General features: G+C 37.2%; 1 protein-coding gene across 3 annotated transcripts in view; it reads right to left on the reverse strand.

The window, feature by feature from the left end:
• Window positions 1-1,540: 1,540 nt before the first annotated feature.
• Window positions 1,541-26,699, reverse strand: part of LOC149803575 (cilia-and flagella-associated protein 96-like) — a 49,623-nt gene continuing 24,464 nt past the window's right edge. For all 3 annotated transcript variants that reach the window (XM_089953320.1, XM_089953319.1, XM_089953318.1), the window contains exons 5-7: window positions 26,271-26,459; window positions 20,589-20,764; window positions 1,541-4,136 (exon numbers count right to left, since the gene is read on the reverse strand). In XM_089953320.1, the coding sequence (XP_089809446.1) occupies window positions 4,088-4,136; window positions 20,589-20,764; window positions 26,271-26,459 (414 nt within the window). In that variant the 3' untranslated portion in view covers window positions 1,541-4,087. The remainder of the gene's footprint in view (window positions 4,137-20,588; window positions 20,765-26,270; window positions 26,460-26,699) is intronic.

The following is a 26,699-nucleotide window of genomic DNA, read 5'->3' on the forward strand; positions in this document are numbered from 1 at the left end:
AAAGCTATGTTAAAAATCAAAATCTCTCTCTCTCTCTCTCTCTCTCTCTCACACACACACACACACACAAGAGTTATGCTGCCAACCAAATGGATGCAGGTTAGTCATCAGGTTCCAACATTGGGTTCACTCTTATTATTCTTGTTCTTTTCTCACCATTTCCTTGTTATATATTTTATGATCTCTTTTTGTGTCTGTTTCTAATATTATCATGTTTCTTTCTCCATAACCACTCCAATTATCCACTGTTGCTAAGTTGAGTGGACATAGAAATGGTCTCCATCTGTCAATCCATGCTTCCATCCATCTGCATTATCAACACTAGCTTCCATAGTTGTTATAAAATATTAACCAGATTTGCTGTGAAAGAGTGGATAAGTTGAAGAGTTTGCACATTCTGTATTTATCATGAGTTATAGTCCTTGATTGTCATAGTATTTTTTTGATCCCACTTGTCTCCTCAGATATGCTGTTCCCTAATTGTGTTCAGGATGGATTACCTGGAATTATTTTACTTCCATAGCAACCAGGTGTCAAAGCTACAAATGATATTCACCTCCCATTAAGTATAGCAATATTTTCCTTTTAGACCAGTGCTTTTCAAGTGGACCTTTTATTAAATCTATAAAAGCTTAAGAACACCACTGATTTGACAAATAGGAAGGAATTTTTTTTTCAAACTTAGTGTCTTGGTATATTGTATATTGATATAACTGTAGTGTTATGAACAGGTTTGAAAACAAATGCTCCATATTTTTTTATTAATGTCAAACATTACTTTTGAGGTATTTGTATTTCACAGTGTTTGTGAATACAATATCCGGTACAAATGGAAAATGGATCTTGGCTGAACTTTGTATCAGGTTGCATTTTTACAAAAACTAGACTGATAAATAAAATGTTGAGAATCAGGTTTTGAATTCTTTGTGCTTGTCAACATTATAAGAATACAAGCAGGTATAAACAGATTTTTGATTTGTGGAAGAGATTGTATTGTTTAACCATAGATGTAATTGTTCACTGAGATTTGAAATTCGTGGATTGCAGCAAGCACAGCATCCTTAAAAATTGGTACTTAATGAATAAATAGAGAATTCGCATTTTATGAAGAATAACTCTCAATAAACTTTGCAAACTACAGTCTCAGAACTGATACTACATAATATACTGGCTGATCTGAGTCTGTGCTGTTTGTTAGGAGTAATCAGTAAACAAACAATAAAGACCCTGATCTGCTGGCACTTGATGTAATGGCAGATTGAGGTCTATGTTGTATGTAGTTGGACTGGACTTATAAGTGAGTATATATGGTAAGCCAGAAGGATTGAGTTGGTGTTATGTAAGCCTTTATAACTTGTGGGTTGTAATAATCATCAATTACACAGAAACTGAGATATCCCTGAAATAGCAGTGTACTGACATTGCTAATTATGATGGGTTTTGAACACTAACATTAAAAGCAAGAGTCCACTTCAATTAGCTTAGGATTTCAATGTAAATTTACAATGAAAACATGACATTTGGTTCAAAGTAGGATACATTTTCTTCAATGGGACATTTTTATTCAAATATTTTTGCATAAACTTTTTCTATATAGACAATATTTTACAAACAAATAATCAGAGTTTAGAGTGTATATTATTTACATCAATTGCAACACACAGTATGATGATAAGAAAAGGTGAAGATTTAATTTTTTTATACACTGAAAGAAATTAAACAGTTAAAACTTGTTCTTGGCAGTTTGTATCAAGAGTATGAAAGAGGTCATTTGCCCGAGTATCTGTACTAACATAGTATGAGTCAAACACTAGTTTCTTTAATTCATTTTACTTATCTATGTAGTGTGATCAAATCCATACATTTGTTGTTAAACACTTACAGAATTCTTGCAAACTTTACAAATATTAGCTTCAGTGTTGACTTGATTGACATTCTATCCTCTGGGCAACTAAGACAAGATATGATAAAATATTGCTGTATTAAAGCACACGCAAGACATAAATATAAACCAATATTAAACAGTCAAAATATGATGTAAAATGCAACATAGTGGTAGTTTGTGTCACTTATTATTAAGTGCAACCTACAATTGATTAAAGGAGAAAAAAGACATAACTATTAAAAAACAGTGTATTTTAAATATATCATTTAATCAATAGATTAATGAGAAATAATTCTCATTGATGATTATAAGTATAACAGATGCCTTTCAGTTTTAATTTATTTTTTATCACCAAGCAAATTTACATTTTTTCAACTGAGAAAGAAAAGGACACATTTATATATAAAAAGTTGTTTACTTCTATGTAAGTAATGAGCAGTCTTTTATATGTATTTCATTTTCATTGTTTTATAAACTTCATCAGATTGTCTTTTCAAAGTACTGGTATCACAGCCCTAAGCTTCAGATGAGCAAATTTGGTCATACATAATTTACTTTGAAAGTACAAAAGCTAAATTTTAGAACATCACATAAATCTGAAAAACCTTAAAAAAAACAGCCTTGACCCCAAAACAGATGTGTCCATTTGAAGCACATGCTTTATGAAAGATTTAAATAGTCTTGGCCCCAAACAGACTTGTTCCTCCAAAACACATGCCTCACTAAAGAACTAAACAGCAATACTTTTATTTGTAGCATACAGAACACTGATGCTGCACAAACCACAGATCTCTACTGAACCTAAAAGAATTTTTTTTTAAATTGTTGAAATAAATAGCTGTAAATTGAATAATCTACTTTCCTTGATAACCAAGATATATTAATTTATACAATTAATGTTTTCTCATTTGAAAATACAATTTTGTAATTTGAACAGACAAAAGAGTTTTTAAGAAATAATTCTTTTTGCAAAGTCAGCGTGTTTTCTGTGGAATTTTGTTTAGTGTGATAATTCTAAAGAGGTGTGTAAATTAATGAACACCCTAAGAGGTATGCAGAACAAAAGTTAGAGGGAAGGGTTCAAACAAGGTACATGAATCTAATAGTTACCACCATTTGAACAATTTCAAATTGAATAATTATACAAGCAAATGTAATCCCAATAATTTACCATTGTACACCCTCTTCAAGACTATTTATCTGAAAAGAAAGAGGCAAAACACAAGCATAGTGGTACAACTCTTGCTATGTGTTTCATATTTATAGACACTTCATATACCATATTTTTGGGCACTAGTGTACCATATTATTGAACATGATTTATACCATAGTTTTGGACACTAGTATAATATATTTGTTGCACACAATTATACCATATTTACATGTGTATAATACACACACAAAAGCAAGCAGGGTAGACCTAGATCTACTGCAATGACAACAGTACACACATAAAAGCAAGCAGGATACACCTAGATCTGCTACAGTGACCTAATACACTTGTAAATATAAGTAGTATAAAGTGTATACACACTGGTGTATTATGTCACAACAACAGGTCTGGGTGTTGTTTGAAGTTCTGTGCTGTAATACATCAGTAAATAGGTACTCAACAGATTTTCAATTGTTCCTTAATACATGCAATCTGCATGCAAAGGTGCACAGAGGTCAACAAGTGTGGTACTATATTTCTTTTGTTTTATGATTATGTATTTGTTTACAGTCTCCAAGTTTTTACAATAATATATCAATATTCTCTTACACTGCAATCTCATCATGAAATATATTTTTAAAATATACGTACAAATCATTAAATGTACATTTTCTTCACTATGGTTGCAAAATGCAATTAGTTAAAGCTATTTGTTCTTCATACGGACAATACTTTTTTTAAAATCTTGGATGATGTCTCATTATTAAGAAAGAATATGAGTGTCATAACCAACAATTTGTATCAGTATCCAGATATATGTATGATTATCATGAAGTAAAACTTAAGCTTTGTATAAGTAAATGCTTGAAATACTTGTACAAAATTAATACTTTAAAAACCTTCCCACAATCTTCAATATTGTTTGGTCAAAGCTTATGCCAGCAGTATTGTTTTTCTAAAACAATATGATAACTTTCCCTGAAGAACTGTGTGATAGATGAGATGTAGATGTATCTAGTCATTGCTCTCCATTGCTTTGTCACATTTATCTAGATTGTGATGGAAGTTAGTGACCGATAGTTCATGGAATTGACAGATCTGAAAAAAATTGAAAAGCAGGTGAAATGTTTTGTTATTTCATCTAAAATAATAATAATAATAATAATGATAAAATATTTAAATATGATAAACCATCTAAATTATAAGAACTAATCACCTCTTGGGGACTTATATACAATTTACAGGCAAAAGTTGAATAAAACGTGCAGAGTGTAAAAATTAAAATAAAGTAACTGAGTCTATGAAAAACATACAAAAAAAGGTGGATGAATACATAGTGGACAGTAACGGCCTTAGCAAATGCAGGGCCTGATATGGATCAATTTGGTGGGCCCCCTGTGGGTACAGTATTTGTAAATAAATGTTTAAACAATTTTCAAATGATACTGAACTTAAAATTTTCCTCCATTGCTTTAAAATTACTTGTCCTCTATAGATATATTTATTTAGATTACTAACGCATGGAGCCCTTTTGAGTGCTGGGCCCGATTGGGCCAAATCAGTCCAATCAGCCTGAGGACAGCCCTTTAGTCATGTGTTTTCATCACATTGCCCTTCCACTATTTAATGAAAAATGTTGACTGCTGTAGCAATATTACTGCAGGTTTTATGATTGCTTTTAATTTCATTATTCTGAAAGAAGGTTTTGCTAATCTCTACAGAGGTTCAGTTAATTACTTGAAGGTAATCACACTCATTTTTCTGATATGAAACTTTAACTTTGATTTATTCTTGTCAACTTGTGCTTTCTGTCATGTCCCTGTGATAACCTCTTGATCGCAAATTAGAATCCTAATGCAACAGTTATATATGCACATGCCCACATCAACATAGCACAAGGTCCACTTCATCATTACCATAATGACCATAAGAAAACACTGAGAGAATGTTGAAATTTTGAATTACCATCAATACTTGCTTGTGAGTCCAACTTCAAAAAAGAAATACCTCAATCTGCCATAGCATAATGTGCCAGCCAATCTGGGTCTGTGCAGTTTGTTAGCAACAATCATTAGAACAAACAACACAGATCCTGATCTGCAGGGGCATTATGCTATGGCAGATCGAGATTTTTCTTGTTTGTAGTTTGACTTGACTTAAAAGCGAGGAAAGACTATATATAAGTAAGATGCTAGCAATACATAGTTTATAGCCACGATGATTAAAGTCTGAGAGTGTTTCCATTACTATTTATTTTGGAAATTTCTAAGCTACGTACTGTAGTAAATTAAATATTTTATTTGGGGTGAAAGTTTGTCCCATTTGTTTGTCTCAGATGAGCTGTCAGACTAATTTTAAAGATCTGGACATTTTTTTTTCTCTATTTCAAAATGAAGTCAGGTTATGATTAATCATGATAGTGATCTTTTGTTTCTAATGTAGAATCGGGATACACATGGTGTTCTGGTATACGATCTTCTGAATTACATAATACATGTAGAATGTAGAATTGGGATACACATGGTGTTCTGGTATACGATCTTCTGAATTACATAATATATGTAGAATGTAGAATCTGTATACACATGGTGTTCTGGTATACGATCTTCTGAATTACATAATGCATGTAGAATGTAGAATCGGGATACACATGGTGTTCTGGTATACGATCTTTTGAATTACATAATACATGTAGACTGTAGAATCTGGATACACATGGTGTTCTGGTATATGATCTTCTGAATTACATAATACATATAGAATGTAGAATCTGGATACACATGGTGTTCTGGTATACGGTCTTCTGAATTACATAATACATGTAGAATGTAGAATCGGGATACACATGGTATTCTGGTATATGATCATCTGAATTACATAATACATGTAGACTGTAGAATCTGGATACACATGGTGTTCTGGTATATGATCTTCTGAATTACATAATACATGTAGAATGTAGAATCTGGATACACATGGTGTTCTGGTATACGATCATCTGAATTACATAATACATGTAGAATGTAGAATCAGGATACACATGGTGTTCTGGTATACGATCATCTGAATTACATAATACATGTAGAATGTAGAATCTGGATACATGCAGTATTCAGAGTATATAATCTTTTGTTTCTAATGTAGAATCGGGATACACATGGTGTTCGTAGTATATCATCTCCTGATTAATAATACATGTAAAATATAATGACACCTCATGATACTGCTTTAAAGCACTACACATGACTTTTTTGCTCTGTAAGTTTAATATAAAATAATAATCACAAACAGAAAAGATCAAAGAAAGAAGAAACCAACATTTTCTTATACTAGATCTAATCAACAGACAACTGATAAATACAATTAGCTGAATCTAAGTGATGAAGGTTTGTATAAATATCTTTTGATCAAGTCTCATTTTTTTAGCTTATAGTAAAACAATAAATTACAATCTCACCCCACCCCACCACAAAAACAAACATATTGGTTTTCAATATTACTTAAAACTTGTATTGTGCAGGAATGAGGTAACATTTTTTGGCAACAATCAAAATTTTCATTTTTATTTGTATCTTATTAAAAACAATAGGTATATGGCTTTAAATACAACATACCGGTACAAACAAATATCTTAAAGACAAAACCTAGTCCCAGTTTCATCAACATGAGTCTTAAATTAAGTCCAGACATTGAGACATTTGATAGGTACAGAAATGGTCAGACTTAAATTCCAGCCAATCAGGTGCCAATTTTGCCAACATAAGTCTAAAAGTCTAAAAATATATTATATTTGATTGGTTAATTTTAAGTTAGACTGAAATTTAGCCAATTAGACTGCTAGACTCTTGAGTTATGTTTAAACTCTGGCTAACTTGTGCTTGTAAAATTCAATCCTGATCACTGTATTCTGGCTTTTAAATTGAAGTCAAGAATTAATTTCTGTTGGTGAAATTTTAGCTAGATTGACTCTAAAGAAATAAAAATGTGAACAATGTATTAGTGATATCAACTTCAGATGGTCCAAAGAAATAAAAATGTGAACAATGTATTAGTGATATCAACTTCAGATGGTCCAAAGAAATAAAAATGTGAACAATGTATTAGTGATATCAACTTCAGATCTAGCCTCAAACCTTATGAACACGACCCTTAATGTAGACCTACAGGAAGCAGAAAGGCATCAAAAACAATACAACCCCAAAATGACATACTTCAAATAGGTGTATCAAGTGATTATCTCTTGGTCTTTGCAACCAACAATTATCTGAATCAGCTGCAGTATAGTACCTGCAGAATTTAAACTATAAACCAGTCATAACAAATGCCTGTCTTTGCATTATTGGAAAACTGATAAAAGTGTTAAATGTTCACTCCAACTCTAATGACAATCTATCACAATTTTGAACTCTGAAGGATGAAAAGGGCAAAAAAAGACTCAAGATGACCAATAAAAGGGGTAAAGATGACTTAAAATGTTGTTTGCACTTTTTCCCATACCTGTCAATTCATTTATTTTTCTGACTATCGAAGTCTACTGTATAACAAAAAGTGCAGACAACTGTTTCAGTTCTTCAGTTTGTAGATTTGCCTTAAAATTTTGTACAGCATACTTTAGATCAGCACACTCAGGATTTTTACAGCATACTTAAGATCTTCACTGCACATGTAAGAGAATCTTTACTGTATAATTAGGACTTTCACAGTATACTTTATGAAAATCTTGACAGTATACATGAGATCTTGACATTATACATGAGATCTTGACAGTATACATAAGATCTTGACATTATACATGAGATCTTGACAGTATACATAAGAGCTTGACATTATACATGAGATCTTGACAGTATACGTAAAGAGCTTGACATTATACATGAGATCTTTACAGTATACATAAGCTCTTGACAGAATATGCAAAATCTTGACAGTATACATAATATCATTTTTGGAGGTCTTTAAATTCATTGTTTAAAGCAATGGGGAAATCCATGAAAACTGTTACTAGACAAGTAAAATTGAATCCCATAATATATTGTAACCTAGCTCTCAAATATTGGAGTCCTGAACCTTGCATTAACAACGCTTCACACCTGTTAATCTATGTCTTGCCAATTTTTTTAAATAATCTATTTCAAGTCAAAATTTCATGATTTTTATTATGCCTGTCTTTCAGTTTAGACTAAAACTGATAAACACTCACAGCCAAAATTTCATGATTTTTAATATCCCTATCTTTCAGTTTAGACTAAAACTGATAAACACTCACAGTCAAAGCATTAAAGCACCCAAAGAGCACTGGTACTTATCCATGATTCTTCACTGATACACTTTACTTTAACAAAAAATGTTCAAACATATTTTTTCCTCATTATAATCCCCTTCCTACCAAGAAACAAGAGTTACTCTACTGGGAGAAAAGAATTTCTGGCAATTCAAGATAAGGCCATTTCTTAATTAAACTGTCAAGTGTTGAAACCATCTCTGATATTCTCCAGCAATAACAAGAGTTTCAAATTAGCTACTGTGATGGACTTATTGGTTTTCAGCCTGGTATCTTTTTCACTTAAGACAATGCAGACATTATTAGTTAGAAGTCTTTTGGTGAAAAACCTGTAATTATGATCATAAATTCCGAAAGAGTAGTGACAGCAAGATGTCATCATAGCAGTTATATATGATGTATGATGGGCACCATTTTCATTTAGGATCAACTAGGTATCTTAAAAAGTCTATTGGTGAAAACTACATGTTGATATAGCCATCCTTTCGGAGAGGAGTAGAGATAAGATATTGTCAAAATTTGACTTTCCACCAGGAGGTGTAGCAATAACAAGATTTTCAAGATGGCTGCTGTACAGCTGAGATAAGATCCACACCATTTTAATTTAGGACAAATTAGACCATGTGACCTACATACAGTTTCAAGGCAATCCTCCAAGCAGTTTAGGAGAAATAACCATAACAAACATTGTGCTAATGGACCAATGGATGACAGACCCATCCCATAATCTCTGATGCTCTAACACCATTAGAGCTACCGGTAATAAAAAAACAATTTACATGGCAGGCGTAGCCTAGTTTATCCAAAAGAGGAGAAATTCTGAATCCAAAGCAACTGATAGTTGATGTGTCTCTTACTTTGATATGCAGTGACCAGCTGCACTATTGTCTAGTTTCTGTTTTTTCTGTGACTAGTTGCTGGTTATTTTGGTGTCTCTGGTTATTTAGTGTAACATTAGTTGTAAATAAATTTATTTATATTAATATCAGATAAGATCCCCAGTTCTCTTTCCAGCACACAGACACATATGCATGCAGGTAGTAACTAAAAACATCACTAGAAACTTTACCATCTGTACTCACTTACAAGTTGAGTCAAATTGCAAACAATAAAGATCCTGATCTGTCATAGCATAATGTGCCTGCATACCAGGGTCTATGTTGTTTGCTCTATTGATTACTCATAACAAGCTGCACAGACCCAACTGTGCCAGTTCCTTATGTGATGGCAGATCTGGGTCTGTGCAGCTTGCAGTTGCACTCAACTTACAAGCAAATAATTACTATATATCATAGTTTTAAGTGTATTTAGATTAGTTACTAAACTATATAGCTCTTGAACTCAAATAATAGGTTATGAACAAGTACCAAAATGAGCACCTTGGAAGCTATTAGGTTAAAAAAAAGCCCAATCACCTACACTTACCATGCAACCGTTCGTCTATTGTAATGAGGTTTAACTTGTCTGAAACAGTTGTTGATACACATATGTAATCAATGACTTGACTATAATAACAATAGGTTTCATTGACAACCTATTACTGGAAGCTACATTCAAACTGTAATGAATACATCATCTGATGATGTGTATTTTTCATGAAAATAACTAATGATGGATGCAGCAAACTCCTAAACAGTCCTATTGGTTGACAGAATTAATCCATGTTTTTATTATTTGTTGATAGTTTCGATGCCTGAGAGAAATGTGCAACCTGCAATTTAAATTTAATTTAAGACTAAATGGTTTCCAGAAATATGTCTTTAAAAAAATGTTTAATATATGGAATGGTGTTCATTGTAGTATCACTCTGATAAAGTTCTACCAAAGTGCTGTCTATTGTAAGTACAAAGCAATGAAGACTTTTACCAGACTAATATTTGGTAAAGATATCAAAGAATCACACAGAATTTTGAATGAATGCCTAAACCCATGTTCTAAATTTTTTAATACAAATCTCAACCTTAATTTGTGTTCCCCCAAAAGCTCAACAATGGGTAACTTTTCTAGAAATGTTAGAACTATAAAACTTCTTGAATTGTTAAACTGGGTTTTTTTGTCATAGAGTTTGAGTTTTCTTTTAAAAGTGCTCTATGGCCTAGCAGTATTGTACAACATTGTTTACCATATTTATAAATGTGAATAATACATATTCAACTTCAACAAAGATCTGTCATTACATAATGTGCTAGAAAATCATAATCACTGCTGTTTGCACAAAGGAAGGCATTACAAATAGGTAAATAAAGTATTTTAAAAAATAGCTCCTATTGGCCTGAGATCACCCATCTGGCTGATATCAGTCTCAAAACCAAATGCTGTGTCAGTGGGCCAAGAAATCTTGGTTAGGATGCTGACATGAACCTCAAAGCCTAATGCTATGGAAGTGGGCCAAGAAATCTGAGTTAGGATGCTGACGATTCATTCTCAAAGCCAAATGCTGTGGCAGTGTTGCCTAGAGATCTGGGTTAGGATGCTGACATCAACCTCAAGGCCAAATGCTATGGCAGTGTTGCCTAGAGATCTGGGGTAGGATGTTGGCAGTGGGCCAATAAATCTGGGTTAGGATGCTGACATCAGCCTCAAAGCTAAAATGCTTTGGCAGTGGGCCGAGAAATCTTGGTTAGGATATTGAAAAGCTTTTATACTTTTAGCTCAACTGGCCACAGCTGATCAATTTTTCTTAGAAGAAGTAATTGTAAGTTTTGTTCTTTGTTTTTAGTAATGGGGCCAAACTTGATGGCAGATCAGCATCATTTTTGCAGACTTTAAATTCTTCTTGCCAGGTTGGTTTTGTCCAATATGGTCAAACTCTTTTTCAGTTTCTGAGAGGCTGTTTGAAGCTTTTTCTGCTATTAGTAATGGCATCCCCACTACAAAAATAACTTATTCTTACTTATAAGGGTAATATGCTTGAATTGTAGGGGACTTGTAGGCCACTTGTAAGTTATGTTTATTTTGCATATGAAGTAAGTGAAAAGTCAGTCTGTATAAGTGCAGTATATTAAACAAAACTTGGTGTGTTCTCACTTGCTATTGTTTAAAAATATCAATTTCTTTTCAATCTCTATTTTACCTTCACACCCACCCCAATTTGGAAACTCTTTCACCTACCAAGCTGGGAAACTACAACATTCTCACCTTGGTTTTCAGCATTTAATGATTGGGAATCTACCTTGCCTGTTAAGCTATGGGATTAGGCCAGCTCTAGAGTACAGATTTTTAACGGATTAGTCCAAACTCTAGAGTAGGATTATAATTGGATCAGCCCATCTCTAGAGTTTGGATTATACTGGGATCAGTCCAGCTCTAGGGAATGGATTATAGTGGGATCAGTCCAGCTCTAGGGAATGGATTATACTGGGATCAGCCCAGCTCTAGGGAATGGATTATACTGGGATCAGTCCAGCTCTAGGGAATGGATTATACTGGGATCAGCCCAGTACAGACCTTGGGATCACACCAGACCAGTAAAATATTAGAATAATGGATATAGGAAGGCTGGGATCAACCCAGCTTAAGTCAAGGATTATTCAAGGGCTCTAGCTAAATTACTTTCTCTTATTTGTGAGTACAGTAGCCCTCAGGGAGAATCCAATTACTTTTTTTATTATTAATTATTTTCTGAAACTGAGATGATTTTATATGTGTTTTGAGGAAGGTTATCCAAACTTGAGTTTAACCACTGGGATGCCTATGGTTCATGACAGTCAGAATTAGATAATAATTTATTCACTCTAATTACAGGTAGCAACTGGCAGGATTAGGTATGGGGTTTGCTGGCAAAGGATAATCACCCCAGCGGCATTATCTGTACCTGTCACACCATACTTGTGAAATCTGCACACTTTTGTCTGAGGACAGATGGACTATAATTTTGATGAAACAACTGTTCTGAGCCAGAAAACAAATATGAAAACATTCCATCAAGGATGTTGATGCTATCAGCCTTGCCACATATGCTGTTACGGTAGTGAACTTCCTAATATTGCAAGTACTCCAGGCTGATAAGTGGCTAATGAAAAAGAAGGCCCATCATTCTCTGTCTCCTCAAGGCACCTCTCCCAACACTACTAAAGTATCAACATCATTCACATTGCCATAACTCTCTTCTCATCATATCAGCACATAGTCCCAGGCCAGTACAATGATGCTATGGAGTCCATGTGTTCCAGTGCTGGAAATCCCATACCACAACATGTACACCCCAGAACTGGTATGGTGTCTAACCCTTGAAGGTATGTACTTTACTTTGGAACCTGACATTAGCCAGCATCATAACTCATCCACTCCATCATCATGACTTACCCTTAGTGTGGCCAACTCTGATTAAGGTGATCAATCTTTCCTGACATTCCCAATCATAGACCTATAAAGTTAAAGGTCTTTAACACCCAGCTACTCCACTTACAGCTCCTTCTTTGTTACAGCACAACCAGCATCAAATTCAGTGATCAACCTTCCAATGCAATCAAGTACTGGACCAGTGAAAGCAACATGGGCCAGCACTGGCAAATTGTTCCTGGCTCAGTCATGCATGGCTTGTGTACATTATCAGTTAACAACAATTTCCCTTCACCAAATACATGGTACCCATTTCTCTCAGTCTATTGGCACACCCAGAATCAACACCTGATGATTAACCTTGCACAATATTGGCAGACTTCCAGTTTAGTTTACTGTCCTTGATGACCTGCTTCCCTCATTCAGTCTTTGCTACCATTGCAGTAGGCTTTTCCTTTGCCACACACCTCTGACACTGATGACTAATGATTTCAATCCCTTTTTTCTCTATTTGGTCTGATGATGTCCTGGGATAATTATGTCTTCCTTACCTCCATAAAAGAAGTCTTTTAGCTAAATCCCCAGTGCTCTGCTGTCTTCCTACACATTTTAAGCATAAAAGACCAGCTTTCTTTCAAATAGTTACTGCAGTTCAGTGTAGTCATTGACATGTGAAACTGCTTTGATAGGCAGGTATAAGATGCAAGCATCAACATGCCTTTCTTCTCACAATGGCAGCTTCATGGATTTCCATATCAGAGTTCCAGCTGTCAACAATGACATTTCAGGAATGTGCATTTTGAAAATTTTGAAGATTTTTCTTGCATACACATAAACAAGTAGCTATAGCATCCATACTGATCTGGTCTCCATGGTGTCTTTTCAACATGCTAAGCATAACTTAGATAATACCAATGAGACTCCTCCGAAAGACACTACTGGGAATCAGTCTCACACATCTGAGCTGGTAGAGCATTGACCTTGCAATCCAAAGGTTGTGCGTTTACTACACACTCAGGCCAGCCCAGGTCTGGTGCCTCAGTATGTCTTTGGGAATACTGCCATTAAAAGCCAACCAACCATCCAACCTAACAGAGCAGCTCAGCACCCATTTTTTAAATTCCACATCTTCCATCAACTTTCACCTGGATGTTTACCAAGGTAACTGACTTGGTTGTGTCACACTTCAGAACCACCTTTATGTTCCTGGCATTATCTGGACATCATCACTGGTCCTCAGTCTTGGGAGACCATGCAAGTAGCGCCCTTGGAGTGTCATCTGTCTCTGGGGTTTTGGCATCATCTGCTGTGGCTGTGCAGGCCTCTGCCCAAGTGACGGTCCCTATTGCATTTGGTGCTGATGTACTGGGAAGTCTGAGTTGCTGGGGTTGCTGCCACACTCTTCTTTCTGTCATGTTTCTCTGCTGCCAGCTGGCCTCTCCTCACATCAGCAACTTCTATGCCCTTGCGGACTGTCAGTCTCCAGGTGCCTTGGTCTTCTTCCTGCACTTCCCAGCCATCAGGTGAAATGTTGTATACCTTCATGTCCCTCTTGCACACATCCTTAAAATGGAGTGAGGGGCGGTCAACTCTTCTGGTGCCAGTGGCCAGCTGTCCATATAGGATGTCCTTTGGCAGCCTCCCATCCGCCATGTGTCGGACGTGTCCCAGTCATCAAAGGCAGCATTTGCTCAGCAGGGAGTACATGCTGGGGATATGTGCATGCTGCCATGTGGGGCGCAGTCTTACCAGCTGATTTTCAGGATGTGTTTTAGGCACCGTATATGGAAGGAGTTAAGCCGGTGCTCTTGCCTCATGTAGGTACTACAGGTTTGACTTCCATATAGGAGGGTGCTGAGAATGCAGGCCTGGTAGACTTGGATCTTGGTGTGCTCTGTCAGTGCATTGTTTTCCCACACCCTCTTCATTAGTCAAGCCATGATGGTGTTTGCCTTTCCAAGCCTTCTGTCCAGCTCCACATCGAGTGAGAGAGTGTTGCTGATGGTCGACCCCAGGTAAGTAAAGTTGTTGACTGCTTCCAGGGTGACACCATCAATTTTGATGGAGGGAGCAGTGGTGGCATCTTGCATGCTCATGTTTGTCTTTTTCAGGCTGATGGTGAGCTCAAACTGCTTGCAGGCATCAGTGAAAAGGTCTCCCAGTCTCTGGAGAGCATCCTTGGTGTGGGAAACAAGAGCCACATCATCAGCAAAGAGCATCTCCCATATGAGCACCGACCTCACTTTGGTCTTCAAGCACAGTCATGCCAGGTTGAACAGCCTCCTGTTGGACCTGGTGTGCAGATATGCACCATCAGTGGACAAATCAAAGGCATAGGACAGGAGCAGGGAGAAGAAGATCCTGAAAAATGTTTGTGGCTACAGAGGAAGATCCTGAAAAGGGTTGGTGCCAGCATGCAGCCCTGCCTCACACCACTGTTAATGGGGAAGGAGTCTGAGGAGGATTCATCATACAGGACTGTTCCCATCATATCGGCATGGAAAGAGATTATCATGTGGAGTTTTGGGGGCAGCCAATCTTCCTGAGGAGTTCAAATAGGCCCTTTCTGCTGACCAGGTCGAAGGCGTTGGTGAGGTTTAGAGTGGCTGACCTTGCTCTCTGGAGTTGATGGAGAAAGAAGATCATGTCTGTTGTCAACCTGCCTGCTCTGAAGCCACCCTGGGATTCTGGTACACATGGCCTGTCAGCAGCTGCAGCCTGTTGAGGAGGATTGAGGTGTATACTTTGCCAGCGATGCTCAGGAGCGAGATCTCTCTGTAATTGCTATAGTCACTGTGGTCACCCTTGCTTTTGTAAAGGGGCACAATGGTGGCATCAGGCATGTATTGGGGCACTGCTCCTTCCTCTTGGCAGAGGCAGAGTAGCTCATGCAGTGTTGGTTTCCCATGTTTTATATCTTCTGGCAGGATGCTGTCGCTACCTGGTGCTTTGTCATTTGGGAGGGAGTCGATGACTTTGCTGAGCTCCTCTAAGGTGGGCACTTTGTCAAGCTCCTCCACGATGGGCAGTGTATGCTGCTAAGGGCTGCATCAGTGAGTACAGCTCTGAGTAGTGCTTTACCCATCTGGACATCTGTTGCTCTCAATCTGTGATCTTCTCTCCCATCAGAGATTTCAAGAGGTGACCCCTTTCACTGTAGGGCCTCTGGCCTTCTTGATGCCACTGTACATGTCTTGGATGTTTCCAGATTTGGCACTGCACTGGATTCCTTCACACAGTTGCTGCCAGTACTCCTTCGCACACTGTATAGCAATGCATTCGGTGGTGCTTTGGGCACTTCTGAGGGCAGCAAGCGTCCATTCATTGGGGCATTTTTTTGTAAGCTATGAAGGTCTTTCGTTTGTCTTTGATTATTGGTTCCATCCTTGAAAGGTGTGCATTGAACCAGTCATGACTGGGCTCTTCTTTCTTGCCAAACGTGGGCATGACTGTGCTGTAGATGGCACCCTTGATGGCTTTCCACTTGGTTGTGGCATTGTGGTCTGGCAGGTCCTGGAGAGACTGGTCCAGGGTGGACACATACTCCTCCACCTTGGAGGTGACCAACATCTACACAGTGTTTATGTAAGGGTGACCTCTTGGTTTGGAGTGGTGTAGTGTGTGTGGCTGTACTTGCACCCTGAAGGTGTGGTCAGGGTCACAGTCTGCACTGTGGTAGCTTCTGGTGGAGAAGACGCTGTTCAGGTCAGAGCATCAGGTGATGACCAAGTCGAGCTGTTGCCAGCGATGAGACCTGGTGTGTTTCCATGACACTTTGTGCTGTGGCTTACACTTGAAGAAGGTGTTTGCAATGCACAGGTCATAGTAGGTGCACAGCTCCAGCAGTCTTTGACCATTTTCGTTGGTCTTTCCAGTGCCATGATGTCCAAGGCAGGTAGGCCATGACACATGGTCCACACCTACTCTGGCATTAAAGTCGCTGAGGAGGAATAGTGGCTCATTTTTTGGGCATCCTTTGATCTGTTCGTCCAGCTGCCCATAGAACTGATCCTTTTGGTCTTCTGGAGAGGTGAGGGTGGGGGCGTAGACACTGAGGAAGTTGACAGGATCTGCAGTAGTAGCAAGACATATGGACAAGAGATGCTCAGTGCCTCCTGAGGGAGGCTCAACTGAGGACAGGAGGGTGTTTCTGATGGCAAAGCCAAACTCCGTGCTGGCAGGGCTACTCAGATTCTCGACCCTTCCAAAAAATGTGTAGTTTTCCTCTCTGAGGGAGCCACTGGAGATGAGCCTGGTTTCCTGGAGGGCAACTATGCTGACATTTAGTCTGGTGAGCTCTCTGTCAATGATGGCCATCGTCCTGGTGTCATCCACCTCCCTGAGGTTGTCAGAGATGCATGTGCACATTGGTGCACACACTCCAGCTTGCGAATCAAAGAGCTAGAATCTTCTTTGTTAGTTTCTTGTTTCTTTGTCTGGTGTGGAGTTTCCGTCTGCTTGTCATGCTGAGCAACACAATGAGCTCCAGGCACCCACTGGAGTAAGCAGGCATTGGCAGGCCAGCACCTTATTGACCGATGACTGCCTGGCTTGAAGCGGACAGTAGTTGGCCTGTGGGACACGATGACCCCTCCCACCGTCAAAGGTGACCCATGGTGACCCTTCCCAATGCCAATTGGGTGGGACTTATAACCCATAGACTGGCAGTTTCTGTGTTGTTTCCAGGGAGGATGGAATGGCCCCTCCAGGGCACAAGCCTGGGTATGGAGATGCTGGGATGCCCAGACATCAGGATCCCCCTCTCATCCTTGTTAGTGGGGTCCAAAGGAATGCTGAGCATGACATTTGGCACCAGTCTGGATGCAGGAGCTGCTGGAAGGAAGTTGCTGTTGACACCCAGCCGCCTTAGAGGCTTCACTACAGATTTTCTGTCTGGGTTTACTCATGTAGCATTTCCTTCTCCCAAAGATATCCACAAGGCAGTGGAGTGATCATCCAATGGCAGGGGCACTTCATGGGTTTGAAATCAGAGTTTCCTTCTCCTAGACAAACTGCCTGACAAGGCTAATGAGCTCCATCTACCCAGGTTTGGAGAAAATATTTTTCCTTCTCTTAGACTGGCTGCCTATCAAGGCTAATGAGCCCAGTCTGCCCACCCCATTATACTGCCTGGCACTCTGTTGCACTGCAGGCTCTGTGAAAACAGGGGGCCCCGCATGAAGGTGATGCTGTGGACACAATAGTGTAGGAGAGGCCATATGCAAGTAACCTCCTGCCCAGCAAAGCCAGACAGTGGTCCCACGGTGATCACTACACCTAGAAAGGAGAGACTGTGAGAGACGCTTCACTTTCCTTTGGCGAGTGGGACGTCTAGCCCAGACCTTGCACATCATCCAAAAGTACAAGAAGATTAACTTTTTGTACAAAGATATGAAATCACCTATTTTTTCTTCTTGCTTAGCCTTGGATTCTTATCAGCATGGACAGATCCATTAATCTTATCACAGCTTTTTTCACTCATCTAGACATGGAGTTCTAAATCTCTCTCACATGAGTTTGCCTTTCTCATGAGTGTGGCTTGAATGAGACCCCTGAAAATGACTTCTATTTCACTGGTGGCCAAAATGTTGCCAACTAAACCAAATTGTTAAATTTTTTAATCATTTATGAGGACACATCTCTGTCATTGCTTGCAGTATGCATTCTGTTTCAGGATCAGCCACTGGAAATCATGATTTGCATGTATGCCAGTATAACTGGTGAGGGTGCCCATCTCTTGCCCTCGTTACAAGGAGTAAGTGGGATTAAGACCCTCTGGCAGCTGATATACAGGGGATACTATATGGTAAGGGCATTCTGATTCTTGCCAACAACTCTATATTCATGAAGTATTCATGAAGTAACTCTATCAAAGACAAGGGGGAACCAAGTCTTTGGAACTCTGCCTTCTTTTCTCAGAGATTGTCTCAGATGATGTCATCATTGACAAATTCACATTCAAATCCACCTCAGTATCATAGTGTACTCAATGTCCAGATGAACACAAGTGATTCACATGAAATGATCTATTCACCCCCCTCCATCTCCATTGAAAGCCTCATTGACTGACCCTTCATAATAGACATGCTTCCTAACCATCCTTGCTTTAAGAATCGGTGAAAACATGATAACCTCTGGTTTCATTGCTAAGAAACAGGTTCCCATTTATGAGAAATCACTGTCTTACATTATGAACCTTTTTCTTCAATGGATTCTTTTACAAAAGAGAATCTTTATGACCCCACTGAGGCATTACCTGAAATATACTTATCTGAAGATCTCGCTTTTTCTTTAGAGCCACTCAACAAATTAAACAAGGATATATCTGCTCGGGCTTCTTCCTCCTGGATTAGCAGGATTTTTTGCTGAATCCCATAACAACTCGACTTAAAACCACAAAGATTTCTCACACACAAGACTGATGATGTAAATGCAGTTGCTACCAGCCTAGTAAAATGGACTGCTCACTAATATTAATCAAACTAGGGGATGGAGGTCTATTATGACAATATTCTCCAATTTCTGTCTGACAGACTATTCATCTCAAAAGGCTCAATCTGGCATAGTGTGGACTACATCAGCTGCTCAATAGGCTCCCTTCTTGGGTTGCTAAGCCTCATAATGATGTCGGTCATTATTTTTTTTGTTGGATCTGCAGGACTGAAAATCTTTTCACTTCAGGACTACATCTCTTCATCAACTAGTGCAATCCTTTGCCAATATCCCATACAAGACTCTAAGCTGCTGATTTTAAGTTAGGAGATTAGAGCATGATGGCCAACTACTGAGTAAGGAGATTAACTCCCTCAACCTCTTACCCAGTCTCCTAACATTATAACTGAGTAAAATATTTGTAGAAGAAATCAGTGGTAAATTATATTTTTTAAGAACACTTATAGAATTATAATATGGGCACATCCTCCCAAGCCCTCCTTATAGTTACATCTTGGAAAAGGAAAACTTCATCTCCAGTAGTAACCGATAAATTCCTCTATCCCAAGGGAAACTACTCTTGTCTGTCTTCCATCTGAGTATACAAATGACAATTTAGCACTGGCAGTGCTAAAAGAAGCCAAATTACATTGTTAACATACATTCATGCTTGAGAGAGATGGATTTGCAAAGCAGTGGAAGAATTCCTAATATATTATGATCAGGTAATCTTTATCAAAGAAACATATTTTACTTCAGAAAATGCCTTCTATCTAACTTTGTCAAATTTTCTTCAGCATTTTTTGGAGAAGATGTTAAAGGTTTTCTTATTTGTTTTAGTGGTAACCATATTTGGTGGTGGACCAGTATCATTTGTATAAAACTTGGAAGGCCTTCATTTGATGATGCTTCTGTTAAATGAAGACAAATTCTGTTAAGCAGTTTTTGAGAATATGTCGTTTCACAATTTTGCTGTTTGTAGTAAAGCTCAGACCATTTCTGATAGTTAACTTACATTATTCATGCAAACTTTAAAGGTATTTATGTCAGTATGCTTTCTATTAAATTTGGTAAAATTCAATTCAGTGGTTTCTGAAAATAAATTATTGAAAGGTATTTCTTTTTTGTTTAGTGGAAGCCATTGTATTTTGACAACATTTTAAAATCTGTTGTACAAACTTGAGAAGTCTTAATGCCAAAATATTTTTCATCAAATTTTGTCAAATTCTGGTTTGGATGTCTGAAAGATCAGTGGTTTAAAGTTTTTTTTCTTCATAATTGTAGCAGTATAACCATATCTGAGAGTGGATCATCATCACTGGTACAGCTTGTAAGGCCTTCATGACAGGATGCTCTTTGTCAAGTGTGGTCAAAACTGATCCAGTGGTTTTTCAGAGAAGTTGAAAATAGCGATGGCTGAAGAACAATGGACAAAGCTATTAGTAAAAGAAAGATGTTGAACAATACATGCCAGATGCAGAACCATGCCATATGCTCGTCTACCCTTATTGCATTGGTTGAGTTAGAAACTTGTATGATGCACTGGGACTACTGACCTCATAACATTCTGGTTGACAATGGAGACCATGGGAGATGACTTAGGCCCTTGTGATGGCAAAAATGTCCTTCCACTCTTATTGACTACATTCAAGGTGCGAGGGATTGCCACCTTGTAAGGATCAGCTGAATGGTTTGGATAAGGATCAAATGTCCCAGCTTTCAATCCACCAGGCTGCAAGAAAGAAAATTGTGTTGAATTCTTGGCTTACATAGATACTCCTGTAAGAAGAAATGATTAAAACTCCAGAAATTTTGTATTTTCAAATATACTATCTCATATTAACACAAAAATAAATTTATTTCACATCCCTAAATTTTACATTACTAAACTACCTCAATAGGGCAAGAAACTAGTGGACATTTTTGTTAGTATTAAGCACCACACATTGTTTTCAAATAAGCCCAAAAGAAATATCCATTGTAACAAAAGATTGCAAGAAGTAACATACATTTTTCTGTAATCCAGGGGCCACAGGTTCAATACCAGCCCAGCTTGACCAGCCTTGGTCAGTTGAGTCCTTGGGAAAGACACATAGTTCCCATTTCCTTGCAAAACCAATAATGTGTTGAAACTACCATCAAAACCAACCAACATTCCAACCACTGTCCATTTCTGTGAGGGGAATGAGTGCATATTATGCCAATATACTACTCTATATATCTGATGTTGTTGTTGTTGTTGTTGTGGGGTTTAACGCCATTTTTCAGCACATGATAGGCTATACATGGTGGCCAGTATTAATGGTGGAGGAAGAACCCGGAAAACCCCGGAAAGAACCACCGACCCACGAGAAGCTACTGGCAAGCTTTCTCACATGCCCACATTGGCTGAATCTTAGACTCAAACCGCCGAAGACAGAGGTGAAATGGCAGTGATCCGTAACGAAGAGCGCTTTAGACCACTTGGCCACTCGGGGCCCCCCTCTATATATCTGAAGCAATACTGCTACTACTATAGTATTACAAGGTAGGCAGATATTCTAATTTCATTTCCAGCATTTTCTTGAACCATTCTGCACCATATTAGGGGCAGGTCATCTTCAAGTTACCACCTCTTTCTTGTAACACACAGGTTGTCATAGGACTGAAGTTAATTAAAGCTCCAGGCTCTTCTACCATTACAGAAGCTTTAGGTCCATGCTAGGGACTTTTTGGCAGGTCTATATTCTCTTTTTCTAATTTTTAATGTCAATAAATATAAAGTTTTCACAATTTTTTAATGCAACAAAACATTTGATCCATATAGAACATTGTTGATTACCTCATTAAAAACTACTTTAGTAGCAAAACTGAATTTTTGCTGATGCACAAAAGCAATGAATAAGTATAACTTTATCCAATAATTTGGGAGAATTGTATCCAATTAATTGTATTAATTTCATACATGATTACTGTAATAATAATTTAGAGGTGACCTTGTTTCAAGATGCAAGTTTGTATTTTAATTGTTAGAGCTGTGAGCTGATGCAAGTAATCCATAATTTAAAATAAGCCAGATGTTAAGACAAAGCCCAGCTGAAACCTTCAAAGCAATATATTGAAGATATTTGCTTTGTTTTGAGTGAATAGTGTAAATATTTCATTAAGTGAGTTAAAATACTGAGTTTTTCACCACTGAGATGAAATATATCCATTATTCACTCAGCGAAGCAATTGTTTTTTTTATTTTATGCTCAGCTGTAGACTGTGTATGTTCTGCTGTGCTTTGTGTACCATCACACAAATAATAATTCCACTTTGATGTAACTTAATATTTTTGTCACGTTGCCTGCCCACGATTACATAACAAAGGAATTAGTTAGAAGCCATGTATATATGTTATACCGCATGGCTATAGTGGTCCTGTTCGTAGTTGTTATGAGAGCCCAGCTTGTTGGGTGTCAAAAATCACATGTGGACGTTGAAAGCTTTGTTCAAGAACAAAGGACCCTTATTGGTATTGTAACTCTCACCACGTTGAAAGACGGCCAGAGCATTGTCTGCTAAGCTGAATAGAACAGGGTAGAATTGATATCCAATCGGAATTGAGAGAGGGTATGGTCACCATTTCAACCCAAATTTAACTGAGTACTTTAGACTAGAAACCCCAGTCATCGTGAAACATTGTGCCGAGAAGTTGTAGCAATAACTCTGGGAAGCCACTCGTGAATTGGCAGGAAAACTTAGGAAATTCTAAGGAAATACAAAGCTTTGTAAAGGTCAATGAGTTATTTGCTTGATTGTTGCAGAATATTATGGCATTGTAATTGTAATTATGTACAGTATGTATGCTTCATTACTAGAATCATTAGTACATAGAATTACTTTTGTAGTGTTTAATTTACATGCGTATTTGAGAAATGAGCTATGATTATGTAAAGAATTATGTAGATTGCTAGCTCATAGTTAGAATTAATATTGTAATTCACTATTTGGTTAATTCGTAGTAAACTAGTGCATTTATTCATGTGATATTCTAGATTTTGCAACTGTTGAACTGAATTTTAACTTTGGAAAATGGTTGCAGTGTGTAAAATTAGTTAATATGGATATTTGAATATTCGTGTACACTTGTGGGAGTGTAATGTACAGAGATGCATCTGATTGCTGTGCTATTGTTCAGTATAATGAGATTAAGATTATATATATGAATGTGATGCAATTTATTGATGTCTGTATGATAAGTAGTTGATACCATGCTTTTATTACGACGTTGTTTACCATACAAGAGCGTATGGGTATTTCGATGTGCACGAATGTGTGACTGAAAAATGTAATAGCCTTTATCTGATGATTGATTGTTTGTTTAGTGTGAGACGAGATGGCTAAGGAAATATGCTAACGTCCTTGTGTTTTCACTGGAAGCTTTTAGGGGACAGACTTATGGTGTGGTTTAGTCCTGAGTCTCTAGGAGATTGTGAATCGAATGCTAGTCAGAGAGCAGAGTCAAAGAGGAGGAGGAAAAGTAGTCAAGGAGGAGAATTGGAGAAGGAGCAGTCAAGGAGAAGGAGTTAGGAGGTAAGTCAGAAGGAGAGAAGGAATTGGCAGGATAGGAGAAATACAGATGAGTAGAAAACAAGGACAGGTGGAAAAGCGATCTCACACTATAAATCACAGGATGCAATAGGCTATCACTTGGTTGAGAGGAAGAAGAGTGATTGGGAAATTATTATCATCTGAATATTGAATTGTATTAAATTGTTATTCTTTTGAATTTCACCTTTGTGTGCTCAATAATTTAACTGTCGGCATTGCTGGTTGGGGGCTCGGAGCTTTACATCTTTCTATCCCTAATTTCACTTCCTACAAAATCGAGCCTGGTTGGGACTTCCATAGTAATTTAAATAATATATTGGGAGTACCCCACCCCAACCCTACCAAACGCCACAATTTCCATAATCACAATCTACTAGTTTCAAGAATAGCAATGATTAAAAACAGGGCTTGTGCAAGGTATGTGTGAGCAGTGCATTTGCACAAGGAACCATTTTCAGAGAGGTACCAAATCAGGATAGAAATGGGGTGCAAAAATCAGATAAGGGAGCTAAATTAAAACAAAACATTTGTATTTTCTTGATATAAATATTTTTATTTGGTCATAACTTACACCAATTTCTTATGAGATTTCTTATCAGCAAATATTTTAATGATGGGGGGGGGGTGTCAAAGGTCTGTTTTGCACTGGGTATGATATTGCCTTGAACCAGTCCTGATTATTAATAAGAAAACAACCTTAAGTAGTTTTTCAATATGTAATTCTTTTTATAGATTTAGTAATCAATCAAATATCAAATAAGTTCAACTGAGGTTAAGTTAATGAGATGCCATTTTTTTACATTCCAATCCATGAGAAAGATGATTCAACAAAGCTGACTTTGGTGGTGATAATAATAATAATAATAATAATAATAATAATAATTATAATCATAATTTTATTTAAAGATACAATTAGTTGCATGCAATTAATCCTCATTGTGGTCCTTGGTGAGGTAGTTTGTATAGATGGAGTGAAAAACTATACTGATAATTCATTGCAGTGAATTATCACTTTTATTTCACATGGAAAATCTATTAATTTAATGTAACATAAAATAAGTGGCAAGTGATTACACAAAAATAGTGTACTAGAGAAAGTAACACATGATCTTTACTGTCTTACTGCAAAAATAATTGCATGTAAAAACAAAATCGAAGATGTAAAATGTGTGCTTATTAAATCAGTAGCACAAGTTAGGATTTCCTTTTCACACCGTAAGGAGAGTCACTGACTCTACATTATGAATGAAGATCTGCTTGGAACATCGGGACTCTTGAAAGGACTAACAAGATTACAATTACAACAAAAAGCCTGCAACTCTATTGATTCATACACGTCAATATGTTTATTCCATTTTGAAAATTTTAGTTTCATTTTATAAACTTTCTTGTGTATAATGTTGTTATGTTTTTTTTATTTCATTTGTATTGAACCCTGACACGTAGGAAAATTAAGAAGAAGGTCAAGACCTGCATGTCAAGCCCATAAACGAAGCAAAATGTATGACCTTATCCCCAAGGTCAAAATAGTGAGTGAGCATGTCACAGAATGAATTGGTTTAGCTTCATAATGATTTATTCCAATTTTAAGATCTATAATGAGGAAATATAAGCAAATGAAAAGAATTTAACCAAAATTTGGCACAAATTTTCTATGACTGCATCCTTGATTCCAAGGTCAAAGGGGTGAGCAAGTGTATTGATAAAAATGAATTGTCTGAGCATCATAACGATTAATTCAAATTATGAAGAAAATCCATCTAGGGGTTTAGGAAATTTAACCAAGTGAAAATTGTTTAATGAAAACCTTAATGCAAATTACTTTCTATTTGTGTGACCTTCACCCAAAGGTCAAAGTGGCAAGCACACATGCCACAGAATAAATAGTCTTAGCTTTTTAATGATTCATCCAAAGTATGATGAAAACCAACTGAGAGATTTAGAAAATGGATGCAAATAACCAGCTTCAACAAAAACTTGAATGCAAATTTGTATGATACCTGGCCTCAAGGTAAAAGAGGTGAGTGAGCAATGTTGATAAATGATTGTTTAAAATCTTAATGATTCATCCTAAATATTAAAAAAATCTCTCAAGGTGTTAAGGAATTATAAAAAGAGTGACAAACCTTAAGCCCAACCATAACATTCTTTTGATAATGATACTGATTGTGTAAGAAAAGTTACTGCTATATTTCACTTCCCCATTAATGTGGGTTTAACAACACTTACCTAAACTGGCTACATGAGTAGATAAGACAGTGATAACATGCTTGCTTTGTAGCTCTATAGTCCAGATGCTAGGCAAAAATACATGGTCACTGATCCAGGGTTATTAGTTTCCTTTGGGTTCTATGCTTTCCTCCACCTCTGAGACCACATAATCTCACCTCCACCTCTGAGACCACATACATCTCACCTCCACCTCTGAGACCACATACATCTCACTTCCACCTCTGAGACCACATACATCTGACTTCCACCTCTGAAACCACATACATCTGAAACCTCTGAAACCTGGTCATTGACATACATCTCATTTCAACCTCCGAGACCACATACATCTCACTTCAACCTCTGAGACCACATAATCTCATTTAAAAGTTTATACGTTTTTACATCAGGTTTCCAACTAACAAAGTCTTGTATACAGATGCAATAAGTACCTTCTTTCCTGGAGAGCTTGGCTTGAAGGGTTTTACATCATCCTTCCTTGTGACAGCACCAGCTGATGCTGCTCGCTTTCCTAGAGGTCGGTCTGAGGTGTAAGGGCTTGGATCGAAAAACGTTTTTGGATGCATGTTAAGACGAAAAGCAGGACCTTTCGTGGCACCTTTATGTGCTGCATTTTCTTTCTGTATCAAAATAATATTTTAAAAAATGTTCATACATTAGTTACATTTACCAAGGGAATAACAAAATAAATAAAGACTCATTGTTTGAAGTTAAATGCAAAAGTTACTGAGAATACACAAATATTATAATTCTTTTGTCTTTAAATGCTGACAATTTGTTAATATACTTGCAAAGTAGTTATAATAAGTATTACAAATACGTAATTGTGAACTCTATGAATTCTTTGTAGATTTCTGTAA

Source organism: Sinohyriopsis cumingii, chromosome 3 (genome assembly GCF_028554795.1).
Source record: "Sinohyriopsis cumingii isolate HCF-2022 chromosome 3, ASM2855479v2, whole genome shotgun sequence".
Taxonomy (NCBI): Eukaryota; Metazoa; Mollusca; class Bivalvia; order Unionida; family Unionidae; genus Sinohyriopsis; species Sinohyriopsis cumingii.